The sequence below is a fragment of the Urocitellus parryii genome, chromosome 7, assembly GCF_045843805.1.
Source record: "Urocitellus parryii isolate mUroPar1 chromosome 7, mUroPar1.hap1, whole genome shotgun sequence".
Classification (NCBI taxonomy): Eukaryota; Metazoa; Chordata; class Mammalia; order Rodentia; family Sciuridae; genus Urocitellus; species Urocitellus parryii.
In genome coordinates, this window is record NC_135537.1 from 139,797,890 (window position 1) to 139,818,265 (window position 20,376).

The 20,376-nt window shown below is 35.7% G+C and overlaps 1 protein-coding gene and 1 pseudogene across 2 annotated transcripts in view; one reads left to right on the forward strand and one right to left on the reverse strand.

Moving 5' to 3' along the window:
• Window positions 1–243: 243 nt before the first annotated feature.
• Gosr1 (golgi SNAP receptor complex member 1) overlaps window positions 244–20,376 on the reverse strand; it is a 47,217-nt gene continuing 27,084 nt past the window's right edge. For both annotated transcript variants that reach the window (XM_026389014.2, XM_026389013.2), the window contains exons 7-9: window positions 15,140–15,169; window positions 8,127–8,209; window positions 244–4,385 (exon numbers count right to left, since the gene is read on the reverse strand). In XM_026389014.2, coding sequence (XP_026244799.1) covers window positions 4,261–4,385; window positions 8,127–8,209; window positions 15,140–15,169 — 238 coding nt within the window. In that variant the 3' untranslated portion in view covers window positions 244–4,260. The remainder of the gene's footprint in view (window positions 4,386–8,126; window positions 8,210–15,139; window positions 15,170–20,376) is intronic.
• LOC113182843 (charged multivesicular body protein 3-like) lies at window positions 9,070–13,049 on the forward strand (annotated as a pseudogene).

The following is a 20,376-nucleotide window of genomic DNA, read 5'->3' on the forward strand; positions in this document are numbered from 1 at the left end:
AGGATTATAGGTGTGCACCACCGTATCTGGCCACATGATTTTTGAACACTGGGTAATAGTATGTTAGCACCTTTTTGTTTTATCATGGGCTTTAAGACACCATGAAAAATACTTGTCAATACCAAAGATTTCATAATCACCAGTCCCAAACTGCCTCTGTGGTTATTGTTCTAATACAAACAACTGTAGGCACAACCATTTAGATATTTAATTTATTATTAAATTACATAACAAAGCTTCTTCTATACAGTCAGAAAATGCACATTTAGATGAGAACAAAAATTAAGTACAAATACAATAAAATTGGTTCCAAGAAGCTATTTTAAAAGCAAAAAATTAGAAAGTGCATTTGGAAAAGAATAGATTTTAAAAAATCTGTATTGGCATTTTTCATGAGAAAACATCTTCCATCACAGTAAAGTGTAATTGGAATGATTTCCCCCTCTCAAAGAGCAAACAGGATGGAAATGGATGAAATAATTTGATACTAACATCAGATCTTAGGTTAGATACAAAGAAAATGAGAAAGATCCCTTAAGACATGGCTCAGCTTTGTCTCAAATTCTTACCCAATAAACATTCTTAAAATTTACTTGTTCCTTCCTCATTTTCTTTCTCCCTATGAAACTTTAGGGTATACAGATTTATTAAGGAATAAACAAGATTAGTTTGTTAAGATGATGAAAAGTTATGCATCATTTTGGAGACCAGGCTACATAACTTCTGGTCTAAAAGGAGAATGAAACAGTCATTGTAATCTGAGCAGAATCCATTTGTTCTTTAGTTAGATTTGCCACCAAACTCAGGGTAACACTGGACATGGTCATTTATCCTCAACAGCTTACTTTAATATTACAAGTTAGAAAACTCAAAATTTCCAGAAATTATATCTAGCTAACGAGGAAACACAAGTTCCTAAAAGTCACTTCCATCGAGTTGGGATCATTAACAGTGAAACATAAAATTTATGGGCGGGGGAATGAAAATGTAAGGTGCGTCAATTTCACAGGGGCTGAGTTTTGTATCAAAAGGCCTAGTAAATGTCTTTTTATTCTCTTCAGAAGTGTTCACAGCCAAAATGAGAGAACTAAGTAAATATTATTTGGCTCCAGGTACAAAAAGTACCCTCAAGGTGTCTCCTCATCTGTCTCCTTTCTCAGGAGTTTACTCCCACATTTGGTCTGAGTATGGGGCAGTATGGAAAAAGCCATTATCTTAGAAAGTGAATTTTAGTAAAAGAAAAAAGGAACAGTGGAAAAGGAAAGCCCTTTTCAACATTGGAAAATTTAAAAAGTGAGCAATGCAGGTTACAGGGAGTCCTCCAGCATCATTAATAATAACAAAAAGAATGTGGACATTTCCAGGATGGATAATCCGTAGTACTTGGGTATCTGAGCTTGAACTTGAACTTGAGCAATAAGTTAAATATTTATTTTCACTAAGGTCATCAATATACATTAAAAAAAAATCTTAAGAAATATGCCATTCTGAACCAGGCACAGTGGCACATGCTTATAATTCCAGCTTCTCAGGAGGCCAAGGCAGGAGGACTGCAAGTATGAGACAAGCCTGGGGAACTTAGCAAAACCCCATCTTTTTAAAAAAGGAAAGAAATAAAAGAAAAATACACTGAACATTTTTGCCTTTTTGTTGCCATTGTTTTTCACATTTTTTAATGAAATGAAGTTTTGAATGGTTAGTAAAAAGATCCAAAATGGAAAGACTTATACAAGACAATGGCCAAAGGGGCAAAACTTTCCTAAGAGGCAACATTTCACTGGGACCAGAAATAGGAAATTCCTTCTGACCTCACCTGGGCTTGACTGGCTTTAATAAGTAACTAGATTTTGGCTCCTGACTCTAGCAACTTCCCTGTAAGGAAGACAGCGAAAAGGGGGAGAAAAGCAAGATGACTTAAAAAAAAAAAAAAAGAAAGAAAAGTTTAAATGGCATAAGACTGAAATTCAAATCAGCAGTTTCAGGATCCAAATTAAGATCCTTTCTACAAGAAACACATCTCCATTTCCTTTCTGCAAATGAAGGCAGGAACTGAAGGGGAAGGCAAGAGCACTCTTCTATCTCCTAGCTACCTGGGGCACCTCACTATGGGTGACAGCACTGGGAGGTTAGTCAGACCCATCTGACACCAACATCTACACCAAACCTTTTCAACTTCCTTGGAAGAACTAGTTTCTTTATTTTCATAAAGAAAATAATCGACATAATTCTTTTACTTCGTATAAGCACAATCGTCCTGAAAAGGCTCCTCAGCCATCAGCTGCAGCAAGCTAGATTAGCTGTGTCTTACTTTTACTCTCACACAATCAACTTTAATGAATGAACCAAGTAATCAGACCAGTAAAAAAGACTGGTAGCATAATTAAATAAATAACTTTATTTATGATACTTCAGATTTTATAAATGCCAACTATATAGCAACCAAGGTCCCACAAATTCTAACCGAGGCACAACCACCAATCAAGGCCCTTTGAAAAATCAAAGATAATAGTTTCAGGGGAGAGAAGTTTTGTTTTCCCAAAAGAGAGTTTAACAAATGAACTTATTTCCCCGATCCTTTAAGGTTCACAATGGGAAAACTTAACTTTCTTTTAAGGGCATCCCCAGTCAATGAACTGATCAGTCAACCCATATTTATAAAAATAAACCCCATAGTTAAGAAAAATATATCAAATGCCCTTCATACCCAGAATGTAATAAAACTTTGACACCAGAATGATAAATCTCTCAGCCAGTCCGATGTTAAGTCTACCCATGAGGCAGTTCATCAAGTCCACCTGAACAGCAGCATATACACAACATAGCGAAGAATGACAAGCTAATGTCCTCCTTCCCTGTGGCACAGTCTGAAGATATAAACACCGTGGTAAATTTCTATGGGGAAGAGCAGCAGCCTTCTCTCGGTAAGGAGTGTAGATGTTAGAAGTCTTTAAACTACCTGGTAGTTCAGTAAGATACGTAATGAATTTACAGAAACTGAGAAATGGTTAATCTGGGAAAGAATTCTGGTGAGTAGTTTACATTTCTGTCACTGTCCAGGGATGGTAATAGAAGATAGGTGCAGTTAGACAGATTCTGTCACAGGCACCTTTGACAGTGAAATCATTCTCTGGATGTCTGGAAAAGCTTAAGAGATTTGGAATGAATAGATTTTCACAGAACACAGAATTCCTGACACATCAGGCAGTAGTTGTTAAACTTTTGCTCCTAAGTTGTGGAGCATTTACAAAAGGATTATCTGGATAGTGACTTCTGAATGTCTTTTTGTATTTTGTTTGTCGAATAAATCTCATTGAAAATTGAGCAGTGCCCCTGCCTCCAGTTACCAGTGTTAATGCTGACATAATAGGGAAAAATTGGGGGTGTTACAGACATTGGCTACTAGTTTCTCTCTTTCATCATGGTAGAATTAAGGTTTCATTATTTTATAGTAGTAGTTGTAGATTTCATTATCTTGTAGTGGAAGAAAAAAAACCCAAAAAAGTAAAGCAATTTACTTAAAAAAAAAAAAAAAAAAAAAAAAAAAAAGGTCTGTCATTCTCAATGTTTTTCCAGCAATATAGTCAGTGTACTCAGAATTTTTAAAAAGAAAACACAAAAGCTTTTTTGCTGTGTTCTCCATTTCAGACAACCTCAAACATGCTGTTGTTGGCTTATCAGCATCTCAAAAGAGTCTGTGAAAAAATGGAGTTTTCCTTGAATATATATATATATATATTAAAAAAAAACTGGGGACAGAGATAGGAATCTATAGCCCAGATTATCAGGGAAAGACTTGTGATTTCTCATCTTGAGTGTTAGATAAAAGAACAAGAATTATTTTTATTCACAACCTAATCAGGTGGCTGAAAGAAAAGCAGTCTTTGGACGCAGAGAAACCTGGCATTTTAAAGAATCCAGCAGTAAGATCTGGCTTGTCCTCAGGATTCAGCACTGTCACTGAAGCACGGAAGTTCTGTTTTTGATTGGTTTACTTACCTCGTAGGGAGACAAAAGCAACTAAATCCCCCCTTCTTCTTTTTTTTTTTTAAACTAAAAAATGGGGAAATGTGTGTTAGAAAAGATAGCACAGAAAAATCTGTGGCTTTAGTACGACCTGACCATGTCACAGAGCCATACTATTAGTTTGAATTCATCTGGTGGTCAGATTAATTGTCAGGACGGTCAACTTCTTCCTACTTTTCCTTATTCCAGATCAGGGCGTGAAAGTGGTGGTCGTCAAGAGTCCATGGAGATGTCCCATCAATGGAAAGCATACAGCAGCAATAGGATGGTGCAGACACCAATCACACCACCTAGGATGAGGGAGTCTCGCCGCTTCCTAAGATTGATCCTCTGGATCAGGCTGTTCACAGCAGGAAAACGATCTTTGGGAAATCTTTATTAAGGTCATATTTGAAAGAAGTCTCTTTGTTGAAAAGTCACAGGAATTAAAAGAATAGCCATGAGTGGAGTCCAGAAAGAAGAAATGATGAGAGGAAACAAGGGGGGAATCATACTCAGGGAGTCTTTAGCAAACACATATTCCAAAACTGAGACAAAGGCGCTAAGCACCTCAGTGAGACCCTGTCTCTAAATAAAAGAGAAAATAGGAGCGGGGAAGTGGCTCAGTGGTCGAGTTCAATCCCTGGTACCAACAACAATAAAAGGTCGGGGGAGTGCAGTACTGCCAGTCTTATGTCTAACATACAAATGAGAATAATAAAAAGAAAAAAAATAATAGAAAAAGAAAATAATGATGACTGTCCTCATGTACAATGGGATTACTGCCAAGCTTCAGGTCAGGGTGGGAGCTAGTATGGAGGAGCTACCACCTCCTCTCCCTCATCCCACTCCCCACTTTTCCTCTCTCCTATTGCACCCCACCGTCTTCTTTCAGGAGACTGGGAAGTTCTGCCTGCAGATTTTGAAGAAAACCTGATCCTTTCTCCATAGAGAAATAACTATTCTTGCATTTAAGCAGCTGATTGAAACCAATCTTGGGGTCTATATAATTAGGTATTGGTAAATTATTTAAAATTTAAAATTTACTTTACAGCAATATAGGCAGAAAATGGGTTAAAATGCTCTTGTCTATTTAGAGAACATTAAGAAAGATGAGAAATTTTCAATTTGGGGGGTTTCATAATAGTTATAATTATATTTTACTTAGTATTTCAATTTATCGTCATACTCTTACTTGTTTGTATGTTGTTGACCAAAGCGCCCAAACTGTTTTGTATTTCTGGCAATGGTTTCTGACAATACAGAGGAATCCTCTTTGTTTATCAGCGGTATTATATCAAGTTCAGGAAAACCAATGACACAACCCACCAAGGATATTAGAGATCTGGAATAATCCCCGCTCCTTGAGAGTCTTTACTGTGTTTTTCTGTAATAAAATGACTCTGATCATGGATTACATTTGTGTACATATATAGTCTACATGCTATATGATCATGTCTTCTAATCCTGAAGTTTCTTCAATGTCTATAGAATACATACTATAGGCATTAATGTATTTTTTAATTAAAGAAAAAATACAATTGGAAGAAATGATTTTAAAGATGTATAAAAGGAAACATGTACTGAAGTCATAAAATCTTTTTTACAAGGTAAAAAATTTCAGAGAGAAAATGCTTAATTTTTTTTTTTAGTTAAATAATGATAAACAAATCCATTGAGATTATGGTAAAATTTTGATTTCAGGAAACTATCTATAATAGACATAGTTTTTCCCCAGTTTACCTTTAGAAATCACCCCTCTTTCCTATAATAATCTAGTTCAGTGCATGTAATAAGGTGGGGCTGACCCTGCCCTCTGCCATCAAGAGTACATATAATGTTGGGTGCAGTGGCACACGCCTGTAATCCCAGCGGCTCAGGAGGCTGTGAGGGAGGAAGATCATGGATTCAAAGCCAGCCTCAGCAATAGCGAGGCGCTAAGCAACTCAGTGAGATTCTGTCTCTAAATAAAATACAAAATAGGTCTGGGGAAGGGGCTCAGTGGTCAAATGCCCCTGAGTTCAATCCCTGGTACCACCACCACCAACAACAAAAGTCAGAGGAGTGCATACAAACTCAGAATTGGTAAGACAATCCCTTCCCTTGGCCAATGACTAGGTTAGAAAAGGGCAGTAATTCAAGCTGGGGCAACCACAGTCCTCATTGGGGCTTTTGTGACAGCTGTTAGAAAGGACATTATTTTCCCCAATCTTTTGATTTGGTGTTAAGAGTCATCTCTATCATCATAAGGAAATGCCTGCCTGAGAGTAATTTTATTCATTATATTAGGAGGCTAAGGAGGACTTAATTAAACCCAACTACAAAAAATCCTGGATGTTAACAGAAGAAGGCTGAGTTATGAGAGGGGAAGGGAAGGTAAAAAAAAAGAGAAAAGGCAGATTTCTGATAAAATCTGAGCTTGTGAATCCAGCATGTCTGAAACCAAGCTCTATCTCTGGAATTTATAGTTAATAATTTATAGTTAATTCCCCTCTTTTCTCTTTAAGTCAGTCTGAATTAGGTTTCTGATGTTACTCTACGGTGTCCTGACAATTCACACCATTTTGTTTGATTGTTTTTTGCTATTCTAGAATGAAGTATAAAATTCCTGGGTTGCTCATCTGTACCAGACACTATTCTGGGCTTTGGGGTACTTTATTGTCTTAAGAGAACTTAGGGTCCAATAGAGAAGAAAGACATTCAGACTAGAGAAGAAGGCATGAAGAACAATGGGGACAAATTCTAATGGACAATTTAGACAGGTTTTAGTGAGTATTACAAGTAATCCAGCTATCCAACCTCCACTTCCATTTAAAAGTTTCAGTGGTTTCACCCAAAACAAACTTACTTGCTGACAACCAAGTTCATTGTTTAAGAAGGACACTAGGGCTGAGTGTGGTAGCTCATGCCTATAATCCCAGCAACTCAAGAAATGGACATAGGAAGATCTGAAGCTCGAAGCCAGCCTTGGTAACTTAGCAAGGCCCTAAGTAACTTAGTGATACCTGGTCTCAAAATAAAAAATAAGGGCTGGGGATATGGCTCTATGGTAAAATGCCCCTGGGTTCAATCTCTAGTACCCCCCAACCAAAAAAAAAAAAAAAAAAAAAAAGGACACCAGGATTTCATGGAAAATGCAACGGGAACTTAAAATTTGAATCTCTAATTTGTTCTTTACTAACTGTAGACCTGGGCCAAGCTACTTTTCTAAGCCTAATTCTTCATTTGCAAAACAATAATAATTTCTGCATTTTCTCTTTTACGCTGATGATAAAATAAAATAATGCATGTAACAGTATATAGCATCATATAAATAATAAACAATTTTGAATGTGCAGTTTATGCTAGGGTAACAAGAAAAAAATCCAATAATAAACTCTAAGATATCCTTTTCCTTAAGCAAATAAGTATTCATGATCTTAAATAGGTAGAAGTGACCTTGAGTTATCTAGGACTAGAATATACTCAACCTTTGAAAATTACAGGTCTTCTCCACAATTTTTGGAAAAGAAAGATTTTTTTCCCTAAGGCTTGTCTTCTCTGAGAGTAAGTAAAGCGCTTCTAAGTGGTAGGCTTCTCAGTTTCCCTACTGGGCTTCTTGGAAGTATAATTAACAATCTGAATCTGGGAAACTGAATAATTTAAGAAGTAGAGGTCACAATAAATAAGTTGGGCACTTATCCTGGAATTCAACTTGTGCATGCAGAGTCACAACACTTCTATCAGCAGTTACAACTCATCTGAGTATATGGCTATCTTCTTCTAAGTATCTAACACTGACTCATTCTCCAAACTGGATAAAAAAAATATAATTTATGATGTTTAGATAATAATAGTGTATATTATGGAGTCCTACCATAGATTCAGTACATTTAAATGTAAAGATAATTTTGTGAACAATTTTAAAATTCAGGTTTTTTTCCCCCTAAATTTACTATCACTAAACCCAGGTGATACTTTCAGCATGAACTTTCACAAATTAGAAAGTATTTGTCCTATGTAATTACTGAGAGGCTCTACTGATGTCAGTACCCACTACCCACCTGCAAAAAAAAAAAAAAAAAGAACAGGTGTACTCTTCTGTCCACCCCACAAAGCAGATTTCAAACTTTCAAAAAGGATACTGGCCAAAGTGTTCATTTTGCTGTGAATTGACTTTAACATTCCTCTCTGTGAAGTCATATTTTCTTTCGTTGCCATAGCAATGCTTTAAGGAGGGAAAAAAGAAACAATTAAATTGGCATTTAATGTTACTCTGCATAGATTCATCACACCCCTAACAGTGAATGGGAAACTTTGGTGAACAACATCATCACTCAAAGCAACAAGTGGGAAAAGCACTTCCCCAAACCACTTTCTATTGTCCTTTTTCTGAATGACCCCACTGCAATCCAATGATGTCTTTTTGTGTAAGGCAGCAAGTCATTTCTTCAAAGTAACAAATGAAGTAAGATATTACAAATCACATAAAGCTTCTTAAAATAGTTTTGAATGGATCCAACTGCTAAAATATTCTTAATCAGGAAAAACTGTTGAGAGGGAAGCAGAGAATTACAACCATAAAAATAGAACTCAAAGCACCTATTCATATACAACCAGCCCTCAAGTTATGCACAAATTATTTCCAAATTCTACTTGAGAAACACTAGGCAGATTTTGGGACATACAAGCAACGTTATGCTGGGTTTCACTTCACACCAGCTGACAAAGGTCACAGATTGACTATGACTGAAAAAAGGGCAAAAGCCACTCTTTGTAAATTGTATCTCTTCCACATGACTACTTTGATGTACTATTTAAAAGAATCTGAGTTACGCTGGGTGTGCATGCCTGTGATCCCAGCAACTCAAGAGGCTGAAACAGGAGGATCAAGAGTTCAAAGCCAGCCTCAAGCAAAAGCAAGGTGCTAAGCAACTCAGTGAGACCCTGTCTCTAAATAAAATACAAAATGGCCTGGGGATGGAGCTCAGTGGTTGACTGCCCAGAGTTCAATTCCTAGTACAAAAAAAAATCAAAGTTAATATTTTTTCGCTAGCACTTCCAGGATTACTTTTCTGTCTTATATGCATGCACATTAGAATTCTAGAGGGCAAGGTGAGTATCCATTTTGATATGTAATACACAGGTGAATGCTTTAGATATTGACATTATCAAAAGCTATAGGAAATGGAATACTGTGAAGCAATTCTGAAAATATCAGAAACATTAAAAAACAGAAAGTAAAAAAGAATAAAGACTGAGATTCTGGGAAGATGGCAGAGTACAAATTCCTGATCCCATCTCCTACCCATCTTCCACCATGAAATACACTAGAACAAAAGCAGACATACTAGGAAGAGTCCATCTCGGGCCCCAAGTTGCCTTGAGATCTCCAGGGCAGAAAGCCAGGTGGAGGGCGATACTTTCTCAAGTGAGGAGAGAACTAAGGAAGCAATGGCAGGGAAACCTAGATTTTTCTTCGATCTTTGTATAAAGACTCAGGTTTCTTTGCTTCTTAAAGAACCTAGACAGTAAAGACTATGGTTCTGCACATACAGGGGCTGCAGGGATGTACTGAATTGCTCCTAGTTCCTGTAGTTGGGAAAGCAGTGCTATCCACAGAGACAGACTTATAAGCAGAGAGCATACGCCTAACAGCTGGTGAGATGCTCAGCCCTAAGGGATATACTGCTAGGCCTTCCATCACCAGCTGGATGCCACTGCTTAGGTCTCTAACGGCCTGGTCTATCCAAGAGCTGATGAACACATTTTTAGGCAGTGGAACCAAGTGGAATAGACTACCAGGTGTCTTTTTTTTTTTTTTTTCTTTTCTGTACCAGGGATTGAACCCAGGGGAGTTTAACCACTGAGCAATATCCCCAGGCTTTTTTATTTTTATTTTATTTTTTAGTTGTAGATGGACACAATACCTTATTTACTTATTTTTTTTTTTTAATGAGGTGATGAGGATCGAACACAGTGCCTCAAACATGTTAGGCAAGTGCTCTATTACTGAGCCATAATCCTCAGCCTCTTGAGTTGCTGGGATTACAGGTCTGTGCTACCACACCTGTCTACCAGGTATCTTATTAAAGTGAGATACCAGAGGGAGTACTCTACACAAATGACATATGAACCAAAACTTTAATTTCAAGATTAGAGAAGGCAAAAAACAAACAAAACTGTGTAAAGAGATTTACTGAAGTATTTTAGAATAGTAAAAAAAAAAAAAACCAACAAACACACTAAAACATCCCATCAAAGCCAGTGACCTCAGGGAACAAAAAACCAGCAGAAGCTTCCCAAAGTGTTGGTCAGTAAATGGTCATTGAAGAAAAGAAAGGAAATGAGAATTAGTAACAGGCAAATAGGAGAGATATATAGGGGGGTGGTGGGGAGAGTGAAGCCAGGCGCAGGGATGCATTGCCTCTAATCCCAGCGGCTCAGGAGGTTGAGGCAGGAGGATTGAGAGTTCAAAGCCAGCCTCAGCAACGACGGAGAGACACTAAGCAACTCAGTGAGACCCTGTCTCTAAATAAAATACAAAATGGGGCTGGGGATGTGGTTCAGTAGTTGAGTGCCCCCAAGTTCAATCCCTGGTATCCAAAAAAACCCCAAAACCCCCCCAAAAAGTGAAACAATCTGTGAAAGATGCTGCTGAGATGAGCCAGAAAGACATCTCCAGGATTCTGGCCAAGGAAGTGATCCTGTCAAGGCTGTGAGCAAGCTCTATGAATGCAAAGTGCACTCAGACTCAGTATTCATAGGGATGAAGAACCAGCTGATGGTTCTGTAAGTGCCAGTCCCCCTCAGAAGATCAGAGAAGTGATGAAAGCCACGCAGAGTCTCATGAAGATTCCAGAAATCCAAGCCACTGTGTGGCACTATCCAAAAAGACAATGAAGGCTAGGTTCATAGGAGAGATATCAGAGAACATTTTTGAAAGCACTGATGAGCCAGGCACAGTGGTGAATGCTTGTATCCCAGCAACCTGGGAGGCTGAGACAGGAGGATGACAAGTTCAAGACCAGCCTCAGCATTTTATTTTTATTGTTTTGGTACCAGGGATTGAACTCAGGGGCACTCAAATCACTGAGCCACATCCCCAGCCCTATTTTGTATTTTATTTTGAGACAGGGTCTCACTGAGTTGCTTAGTAGCTTGCTGTTGCCAGCCTCAGCAACTTAGTGAAGCCCTGAGTAACTTAGCGAGATCCTGTCTCAAAAAATAAAAACGGCTGGGAATGTGGCTAAATGGTAAAGCTCCTCTGGGTTCAATCCCTGGTATCAAAAGGGGGAAAAAAAGAAAATAAAGCAAGCACAGATGATCAGGAAAAAATGAAAGAAGCCAAAATGAAAACTTCAAAAAATCTGTTTGAAATTACAGTAAGGGCCTTCAAACCTATATTGAGTATTCTTAGGTCAACCTCTGAATCATATATATCTATTATTGAAATTGGGACTATCACTATCTCCCATGCACTTTGACTTGCAAGTGGATAGAAATTAAAAAATAATTTCCACAAAGCACTTTGTATTCCTTGGAGAATGAATATTATCATCATATATTAAGTGATTACCTTGTAGAATATGCATGATTTCCAGTATCACATAAAGTATATGTAGACATACTTTCCCATCTCATTCCATAATTTGGAGTTGAGTGAAATCTAGGCTATTATATCAAGGGTCAAATACTTAAGAGGTGAAATATAAGCTCCAAAATAAAATATAATGCTTTTAAAATAATAAATCATTGATGTCCTTACTGGAACTTCAACATTCTCACTTGTTCTGTGAACTAAACTCAGTTACTAATTTTTTAATAATAAATAATACTAGTTATAAATTCAAAAATAAAAAAATTTATGAATTTTAAAATGTTAGTTCTTTTTAATAAATCGATGACAATATCTATATTCAGTTGTACAACAGTTTAAATATGTATCTCCAAAAAGAAAAGGTAAATTTTGACATATGGACTGTACAAAAATAATTACTTGAACTTAAATTTTATATTACCTACATGTAATCATAACTAACTTTATATTCAGTGATAATTATCATATTTTAAAATAACAGATAATATTAAAATGAAAGATGAAGTAGCATTTTTTTAACTATAAAACTAATAGTAGCTAAAACTAATTCAATGGTTCTCAAGTGTTCCTATCCATTGAGGAACTCCAAATTTTTATACTCATGTTACCAACCCTTAAACAGGCCAGCTCTAAACTAAAAACTTAATTAAGGAACCCCTGTCCTAGAAGATCAGGCAGAAAGAAAGAGAAAAAAAGGAAGAAAAAAGGAAAAGAAATACAGGGAAATTTTAAGTAAAGAAATCTGGGTAAAATGCAGTCAGACTTCATGTGCTGATAAAAGAGAAGGTGTTACAAGAGAAATATTTCAGTTGACAAGTAGGTAATTCTGTGAAAACTCTGTTCAGATTGAAGACACAGTGCATACAATTTATATAAAACTTCAAGAATATGATTAAAGCATATTATAATAAGAGATGATAATGTATTAATATTATTAAATAATGATAGTAACATAAAAAGTAAGAATTCACGAGTCCCTATTGATATAATACTTAAGAAATGAATATTGAAATATTCAGGAATAAAGAGGCATCATGCCTGCAACTTAGAAAATAAACTGTAAAAGAGGATTTGGGAAAATGTTAATGTCTGGGGAATGTTGGTAAATGGTATATGAAATCTGCTGTATTACTGGAACTTTCCTGAAATTTGAAATGATATCAAAATAATAGGTAAAAAAAAGATTAGTATTTAACACAGGTACCACTTGTAGATTACCTACAGCCAGGCACAGTATAAGGCATTTTTCTCATATTATTAATCTTTATACCAATCTCTCAGGGCAGGTATTATATCAATCTTTGATTTTAAACAGATAACAAAATAAATGGAAATAAAAATTAAAATGGCCAGTTTGGTCAAGAGAGTAAAACTTCTTTGGCCTCTTGTCAGGCTGTAATTTGTGTCAGACACAAGAAGTTATTCTTTCTTTAACTTCCAGATAAAGAATGCCATTTGGAAAGAATAGTTTCTAATCCTGGGACTTCTGCTGACTTGCCAGCTAACCCCTTTATAACAGGCCCCAACAGCTAACTAATATTTCAGTGTATGAACAAACCCTCAGCACCAAACAATTCATTCAGAACAATTATGTGTGCTGGGGTTGTAGCTCAGTGGTAGAGTGCTTGCCTAGCACATGTGAGGCACTAGGTTCAATCCTCAGCATCACATAAAAATAAATAAATAAAATAAAGGTATTGTGTTCATCTACAACTAAAAATAAATAAATAATAAAAACAATTTATGTAATTAGTAGGGTTGATGAAAAAATTGTTCAGGGGCTAGAGTGTAGCTAAAAACTTATTTAAGGTACCCCTGCCCTAGAAGATCAGGCAGAAAGAGAAATAAAAGGAAGAAAAAGAGGAAAATAAATACAGGGAAACTTTAAGTAAAGAAATCTGGGCAAAATGTGGTCAGACAAAGGTGAATGAAGGGGGCTGGGGATGTGGTTCAAGCGGTAGAGCGCTCGCCTGGCATGCGTGCGGCCCGGGTTCAATCCTCAGCACCACATACAAACAAAGTTGCTATGTCCGCCGAAAACTAAAAAATAAATATTAAAATTCTTTCTCTCTCTCTCTCTCTCTTAAAAAAAAAAGGTGAATGAAGGGAAGAGAGGGGGAATGGAAATAGGAAAGACAGTAGAATGGATCTGACATATCTTTCCTTTGTGTATCTATTAATACATGCACATCATGTGCTGAGAAAGGGAAGGAGTTATAAAGAAAATATTTCAGTTGACAAGTAGATAATTTCATGAAAACCCTGTTCAGATTAGGTAGTAGAGTACTTGCTTAGCATGTGCAAGGTCCTAGGTTCCAAATGTAGAACCGTATAAAAAACAACAAAAGTTCAAAACAAGTTAAACTTGAACATTATTTCTTTTTTTTTTCCTTTAAAAATCCAGTCCTCTTTTCCTTTGATGGAACACTTGTTTGGTTTCTAATTGAACCTGTGTTACCAATTTGCAAATCTACCTGTGCCCAAATAAAAGCTGCTTTTGCTTTTATTTTAACCTCATTTAAGATTTCTTGGTTTACAAAAGTTTCAAGAAGTTTCTAAGAACAGAAATCAATTAGCATGGCTAGGTTTCAAACCAAATCATACTCCAAAGTCTGAATTCTTTCTACAAGGTGGAAAGTATAACAATGGTTTATATACAGCATTTGCTCTACATTTGTATCCTCAACATTATCTATTAGTTATATGATGATGGGCAAACTACTTAGTTTCTTGTTTGTTCTGGATACATATGTGTCTGTATCATGGGCTATTTGAGAGGATTAAATAAAATGTGCATGCAAAACACTTTAGAGCAGGATCAGAGCCCATAAAAAGAATACAAATGTTTATGGTTGGGGCTGGGTTGTGGCTCAGTGGTGCCTAGTACAAGCGAGGCATTGGGTTCGATCCTCAGCACCACATAAAAAATAAGTAAAATAAAGGCACTATGTCCAACTACAGCTAAAAAATAATTTTAAAAAATGTTTATAGTTGTCATGTACTTTATTCTACCTTTTCCTGAAAAGCAGTGCTTCACACACTGCTTAATTCTAAAGCATAGAAACCATATCTAGTCATTACTTTTTTACTATCATAAAATATATAAAAATTTCAAACTTAAGACAATCAATTCAAACTAACAAATATTTCTTAATTTAAGCAAGAAACTAGTTCAATGGTATTATAGATAATATTAAATATTACTGTAGTAGATTTTCTATACCTGCTGTACCATGGTTATTTAAGTGGTAAAACAATCAGATTATGTTCAAGATTGTTTTCTATTAAAAATGAAAATAAAAATATTAAGTATGAATTAACTGGAAAAATAACCTATGTTAAATAGCCTAATTCCAATAATTATGGAAATAAATGTTTTGGGCTTCAAATGTCTCTTTAAGGGAAAGTCACAGTATACACATTATTATCTAGTAAAATTCTCATCTTTAAGGAGGATGACTTGACTTTCACTTTAGTTAGTAGAGTTAACTTCATCTGTTCATTAAATGTTATGTGCAAACAAACACCAACAAAGTAAAACAAAAAAATTATTCCTACCTTATTGTTTCTTCTATCAGACGATCTGAGCTAAAAAAAAAGAAAGAAAAGAAATTCAAATCCTAGAATTATTAAATAAATACATTTTTAAAACTTGTACTTAATTTTTCTACATTTGTAGATCAACTTTTCAGCCATATGTAAAAATACCTAGATTTTTTAAAAGTATCTGAAGAAAATTCTAGACTCTGAAATTAACTTACCCACATGGATATAATGTATATTTTACTTTTATTAGCTTAAATATTTTCCCACAGTAGATACCTGTTTGTTAAAGTCAGAACAATTTTTGTGTGTGGGGTTTGAACCCAGGCGTCCTCTAGTACCAAGCTACATCCTCAGTCCTTTTAAATTTATTTTTTATGTTTTTATTTTGAGACAGTGTCTTGCTAAGTTACTGAGGTTGGTCTAGATCCCCTACCTCAGTCTCCTGAGTCACCGGGATTACAAGCATGCATGTCCAAGCCTAGCTAAATCAGAACAATTTTAATGACAGCATAAAGAAATAGAAGTTCTTTAGTCTAGATAACTCCAAATCGACACCACCATCTTTATCTAAAACTTAACAATCACAACCAACTGGTTCAGACAGGATAAACAAATACAGTTCTGATGCCTGTAAGAGCAACAGGGGCTTAAAAAGGCTGCCTCTGCTAAAGGCAGTGCCCTTTACTTAGACCTGCTGATGCCTATTGGGTAACTAAAAACAGGACAGAACTTGGCATCTGTGCCTTCATTTTATATTTGTTTTCAGGTTCCTGGTCAGCTCTGCATGTAGGAATGTGAAACATTTAAGAAGCATTCATCCAAATAAGACTTATTAGTCCTAAAATTAATTAACCTATCATATCCCCCTTGATGACTAAGATGAGATTTTCAGGGACTACCAGCTTTTATGGCATCAGACCCTTAGAAAGGTATCTAGAAGTTTCTTGTCCCCTTCCTGGATGGACCACAGGTCTGATAAACATCCCCAGCAACAAAGTGGAACTAACACCCTTCAGGCAATAAAGAACTCCTCCAGAGTCACTTCACAGAACCAGAACTGAGAGAATGATCATCTAAACCATAGTCTGATCAAGATTGCTTAATTAGGTTGTGGGTCAGTGGTGGAGTACCTGCCTAGCATGTGTGAGACACTGAGTTCAATTCTCAGTACCACATATAAACAAACAAACATCAACAACTAAAAATTATATATATGCTGTTTAATTATGTACACCTCTTGCTTCCTACCCCAATTCTTCCTCTATTTAAACTCAGGGCTGAGATGCTGGATCTCACTTTGTCTTCCAATGTAGTGACTAAAGTTCTTTTCTTGCTTTTCACCATTATCTTTTGTTTTTTCGTTTTTTTTTTTTTTTTTGAGGGGGAGGGGCAAGTGGCTGGACATGATTTGTTGGGACCCCAGAGTCAGGCCTCTGGCCTAGGAGGCCAGTAACGAATATAGTAATTATTTACATCTTAAAGTTCCTTCCATTTTTGGGAAAGAGTTGTTTTGGAAACTGAACCAAGCCTCAGCTTACTAAACTTCAGAATGTAAGAATGTGACTAAAGACAGCAAATATATATCTGTAATCTGTATGCTTTTATGCATCACACACTGAAAAGAAAGAAAAAAAGTAATATTAGGGAGGAATTTATAGGTAGCTTAGTTTGGTAGAGGTGCAACTTTATAGTGGAAAGTAGGAAAACAAACTTTCAAATGAGGTCTATATTCATTTGGCACAGTGCAAGATACACAATGGGCATGCAAATACTGCATGTTTTTTCCCCAGCTACTCTTTCCTAAAGAATTTTAAAATTTATTCTCTAAAATAATAAGTTAAAGCTTAATTATAAAATGGAATAGGAAACTCAAGTTACTGCATGAATAAAGGAACCAAGATGGGCTTTAAAATGTCATAAACAGCCAGGCGTGGTACTGGTTTGGGAGGCTGCTGAGGCAGGAAGATTGCAAGTTCAACGCCAGCCCCAGCAACCTAACAAGGCCCTAAGCAACTTAGTGAGACCCCGTCTCAAAAAACATTAAAAGAGCTGGGTGGGAATGTGGCTCAGTGGTTAAGTGCTCCTGGGTTCAACGTCTGGTACCAGCAAAAAAAAAGCCTAAATACCTTGTAAAAATCCTGTGATTAAAAATTTTAAAAATTACAAAAGGTGGTTAAAAGCCAGACTGTGTGCTGTATGGCAGTTTAAATGCTGGTTCTCCCACTTATTAGTTGATATTAGGCAGGTTTCTCTGTGCCTCAATTTTCTTATCTGTAAAGTGGCAATATTAATAAACCCTATTTATTCAGAGAATTAAAAGAGTTCATATATGTAATGATTATATCAGTATGTGGCATGTAGTAAGCACTGAGTGTTTTTTGGCTCATTATGGTACTTTCTCAATAACTACAGATTAATTCTAAATCCAAGCATAAAGTTGATACAAATTTCCATATAATTTCCTATTCTGATGAAATCTATGCATTTATTCTTTTACAAATGTGTACAAAACTGCCCCTGAAGGGTACTGGGTCACACAGTGGCTACAAAAATAAGGCCACCACTATAGACCTTAAATGGAGACAGGCAACACACAGACCAAGAGCTGTCCTGGCAGAATGTCGAAAATAGGGTGATTAACTCAGGTTAATAGCTCCTTGTTCATCACAAAGGTTTGGCTGAATGTCCTCATCAGGGCCTCTTAGTATATTAAAAGGCATAAAAAATAAGATATTTCAAAATGCAGACAGTATAATACAAAAATAAGAATTCTATTACCAAGCTCAACAAACTAGTTTTGTGCTAATAGCCTCAATGAAGATAAAAATCAGTGAAATAGACTTTTAAATTAAGTGTGTGAGAGCAATCTATTAATTCGCTAATTTTGTTAAGAATAATAACAGTTAATTCTTATAAGTGCTTATAAGGAGCCATGTCCTCTCCTAAATGACTGTTTTAACTTAATCCTCATAACAGCCCTAGGAAACTGATTCTACCATTCTCTTCATTTACAAATAAGGAAATTGAGGCCTAGAGACAGGAAATCACAGTTATGGGGCGCAGCCAGGATTCAAACTGAAGCAGACTGACTTCTGAGATTTGGCTTTTGCTGTTTCAGTAAAAGACAGTTCTCTTTCCCTCTCTCCTTCTCCACAATGAGTCCCAGTTTTTCCCTACTTCTAAAGTATCTCTCATTTCTACTCTAGCAAGAATCACACGAAGACCTTGCTAAGAGGATGAAAAGAAACTTAAGAGAAAATATTTGCAAACCACAGGTGACCAAAGATTAATAACTTAGAATAATATGGTTAAAATAAAAACAATTCACGTAGAAAATGGGTAAAAGACATGAAGACATTTCACTGAATGGGACATGCAAACAGCAAGCACACAGAAAGCTGTTCTATATCATTAGCCATTAGGGCGATGCAAACTACAATGAGGTATCACTACACACTTGTCACAATAGCTAAAATAAAAAAAATAGGTGAGATCACCAAATGTTGATGGGGATGTGTAAAATTGGATCATTCATATATTACTAATGAAACTGTAAAATGTATGCAGTCACTCTGAAAAACAGTTTTGTAGTTTAGAAACTAGCTTAAAAAACTAAACATGCAACAACATTGTGACCCAAAAAAACAAACTCCTGGGTATTTATCTGAGAAATGAAAACTTATGTTTACACAAAAACTGACACCAATATTTATAGCGACTTTATTCATAAGAGTCAAAAGCAAGAAACAACCTAGATGTCCTTCAATGGATGAATAGTTACTCAAACCATAGTACATCCATACCATGAAATACTACCCAGTAATAAAAAAGGAGATGGGAGGGGATGGGGTTGTAGTTCATGGGTAGAGGGCTTGCCTAGTACATGTGAGATTCGATCCTCAGCTTTACATAAAAATAAATAAAATAAAGGTATTGTGTCCATCTACAACTAAAAAAAAATATTTTTAAAAAGGTGGAGGGGAGGCCATTAATACAAGTGACAACCTGGATCAATACCCAGAGAATTATGCTGAATGAAAAGTCAATCTTATTACTCCAGAGGCTGAGGCATAAGGATCACTTGAGGCCAGCCTGGACAACATAGCAAGACTCTAATAAAACAAAAACAAAAACAAAAAAAGCAATCTTGAAAGGTTACGAACTGTATTCCACACATATATAACATTCTTGAAATGACAAAATTATAGTAATAAAGAATAATGCTTGTCAAAGCCTAATGAGGATGGTAGAAGGAGGAAGGGAAATAAGTACTTATGTTTATAAAGGGCAAATAAGGGATCCTTGTGATAAAAGAAGTGCTTCATATTTTGATTATATTAATGTCAATATCTGGGTTGTAATACTGTATTATAATTTTACAAGATGCTACCACTGGAGGAGACTGTTAAAGAATATATGGGATTTCCCTGTATTATTTCTTACAATTGCATGCAAATCCATAGTCAAAATAAGAAATTAAAAATTCAAAAGCAAAAGTACTGAACAAAGTATCAAACAACAACCATAAAAACTCAATGCCAATTAGATAGAATACAAAGCTACATACCTTAAGTAGCAAACAATGTGAAGCAGCATTTAGAAAAACTTAAAAACTATTCTGTGGAAATACATTTCTACCTAACTCAGTGAATGCCTGGAAAGAAATGTAAAAATACTAAGCCAAATATTTAGCACCAATCACCAGAAAGCCAGCAAGATACACTTCATTATCTGCTTTCCACAGATTTGAAGGTTTAATAATATTTCTCTTGAACCTGTTCTCAACCATAAAGTCAGAGCTAAAGTTTCGTAACTAATAAACTAGACTAACTACTGTAGTTAGAAAATAAACAAATTAATTTTGCATTCAAAGAATGTTCCTGAAAAAAGTAAGGTTGAAATGACTACTAAGGACAGCTTTCTACATTGTTATATGTAAAGGAAACTCTTTGAGGTTCTTGTGGCATGCAAATATAACCCTTGTTTTATGTGTAAATACTTTCCTTAAGAGGTAGCTTTCTGCAAATGACATTTTGGCTAATTTAAATAATATTTTAAAGATAATAAAGCCATTTTGTATTTATATGAATCAAATAAAAAGTTTTGTAAAGCAAAAATTATGTCTATTTTCTGTATACAAAATCTGATTTTCATATAGGTTTTCTTAAAAGGATACATTGAAACAGATTTGACAATTTATACTCAAATATAGTAATTTTATAGCACCATCTGAACTACAAAGAAAACAG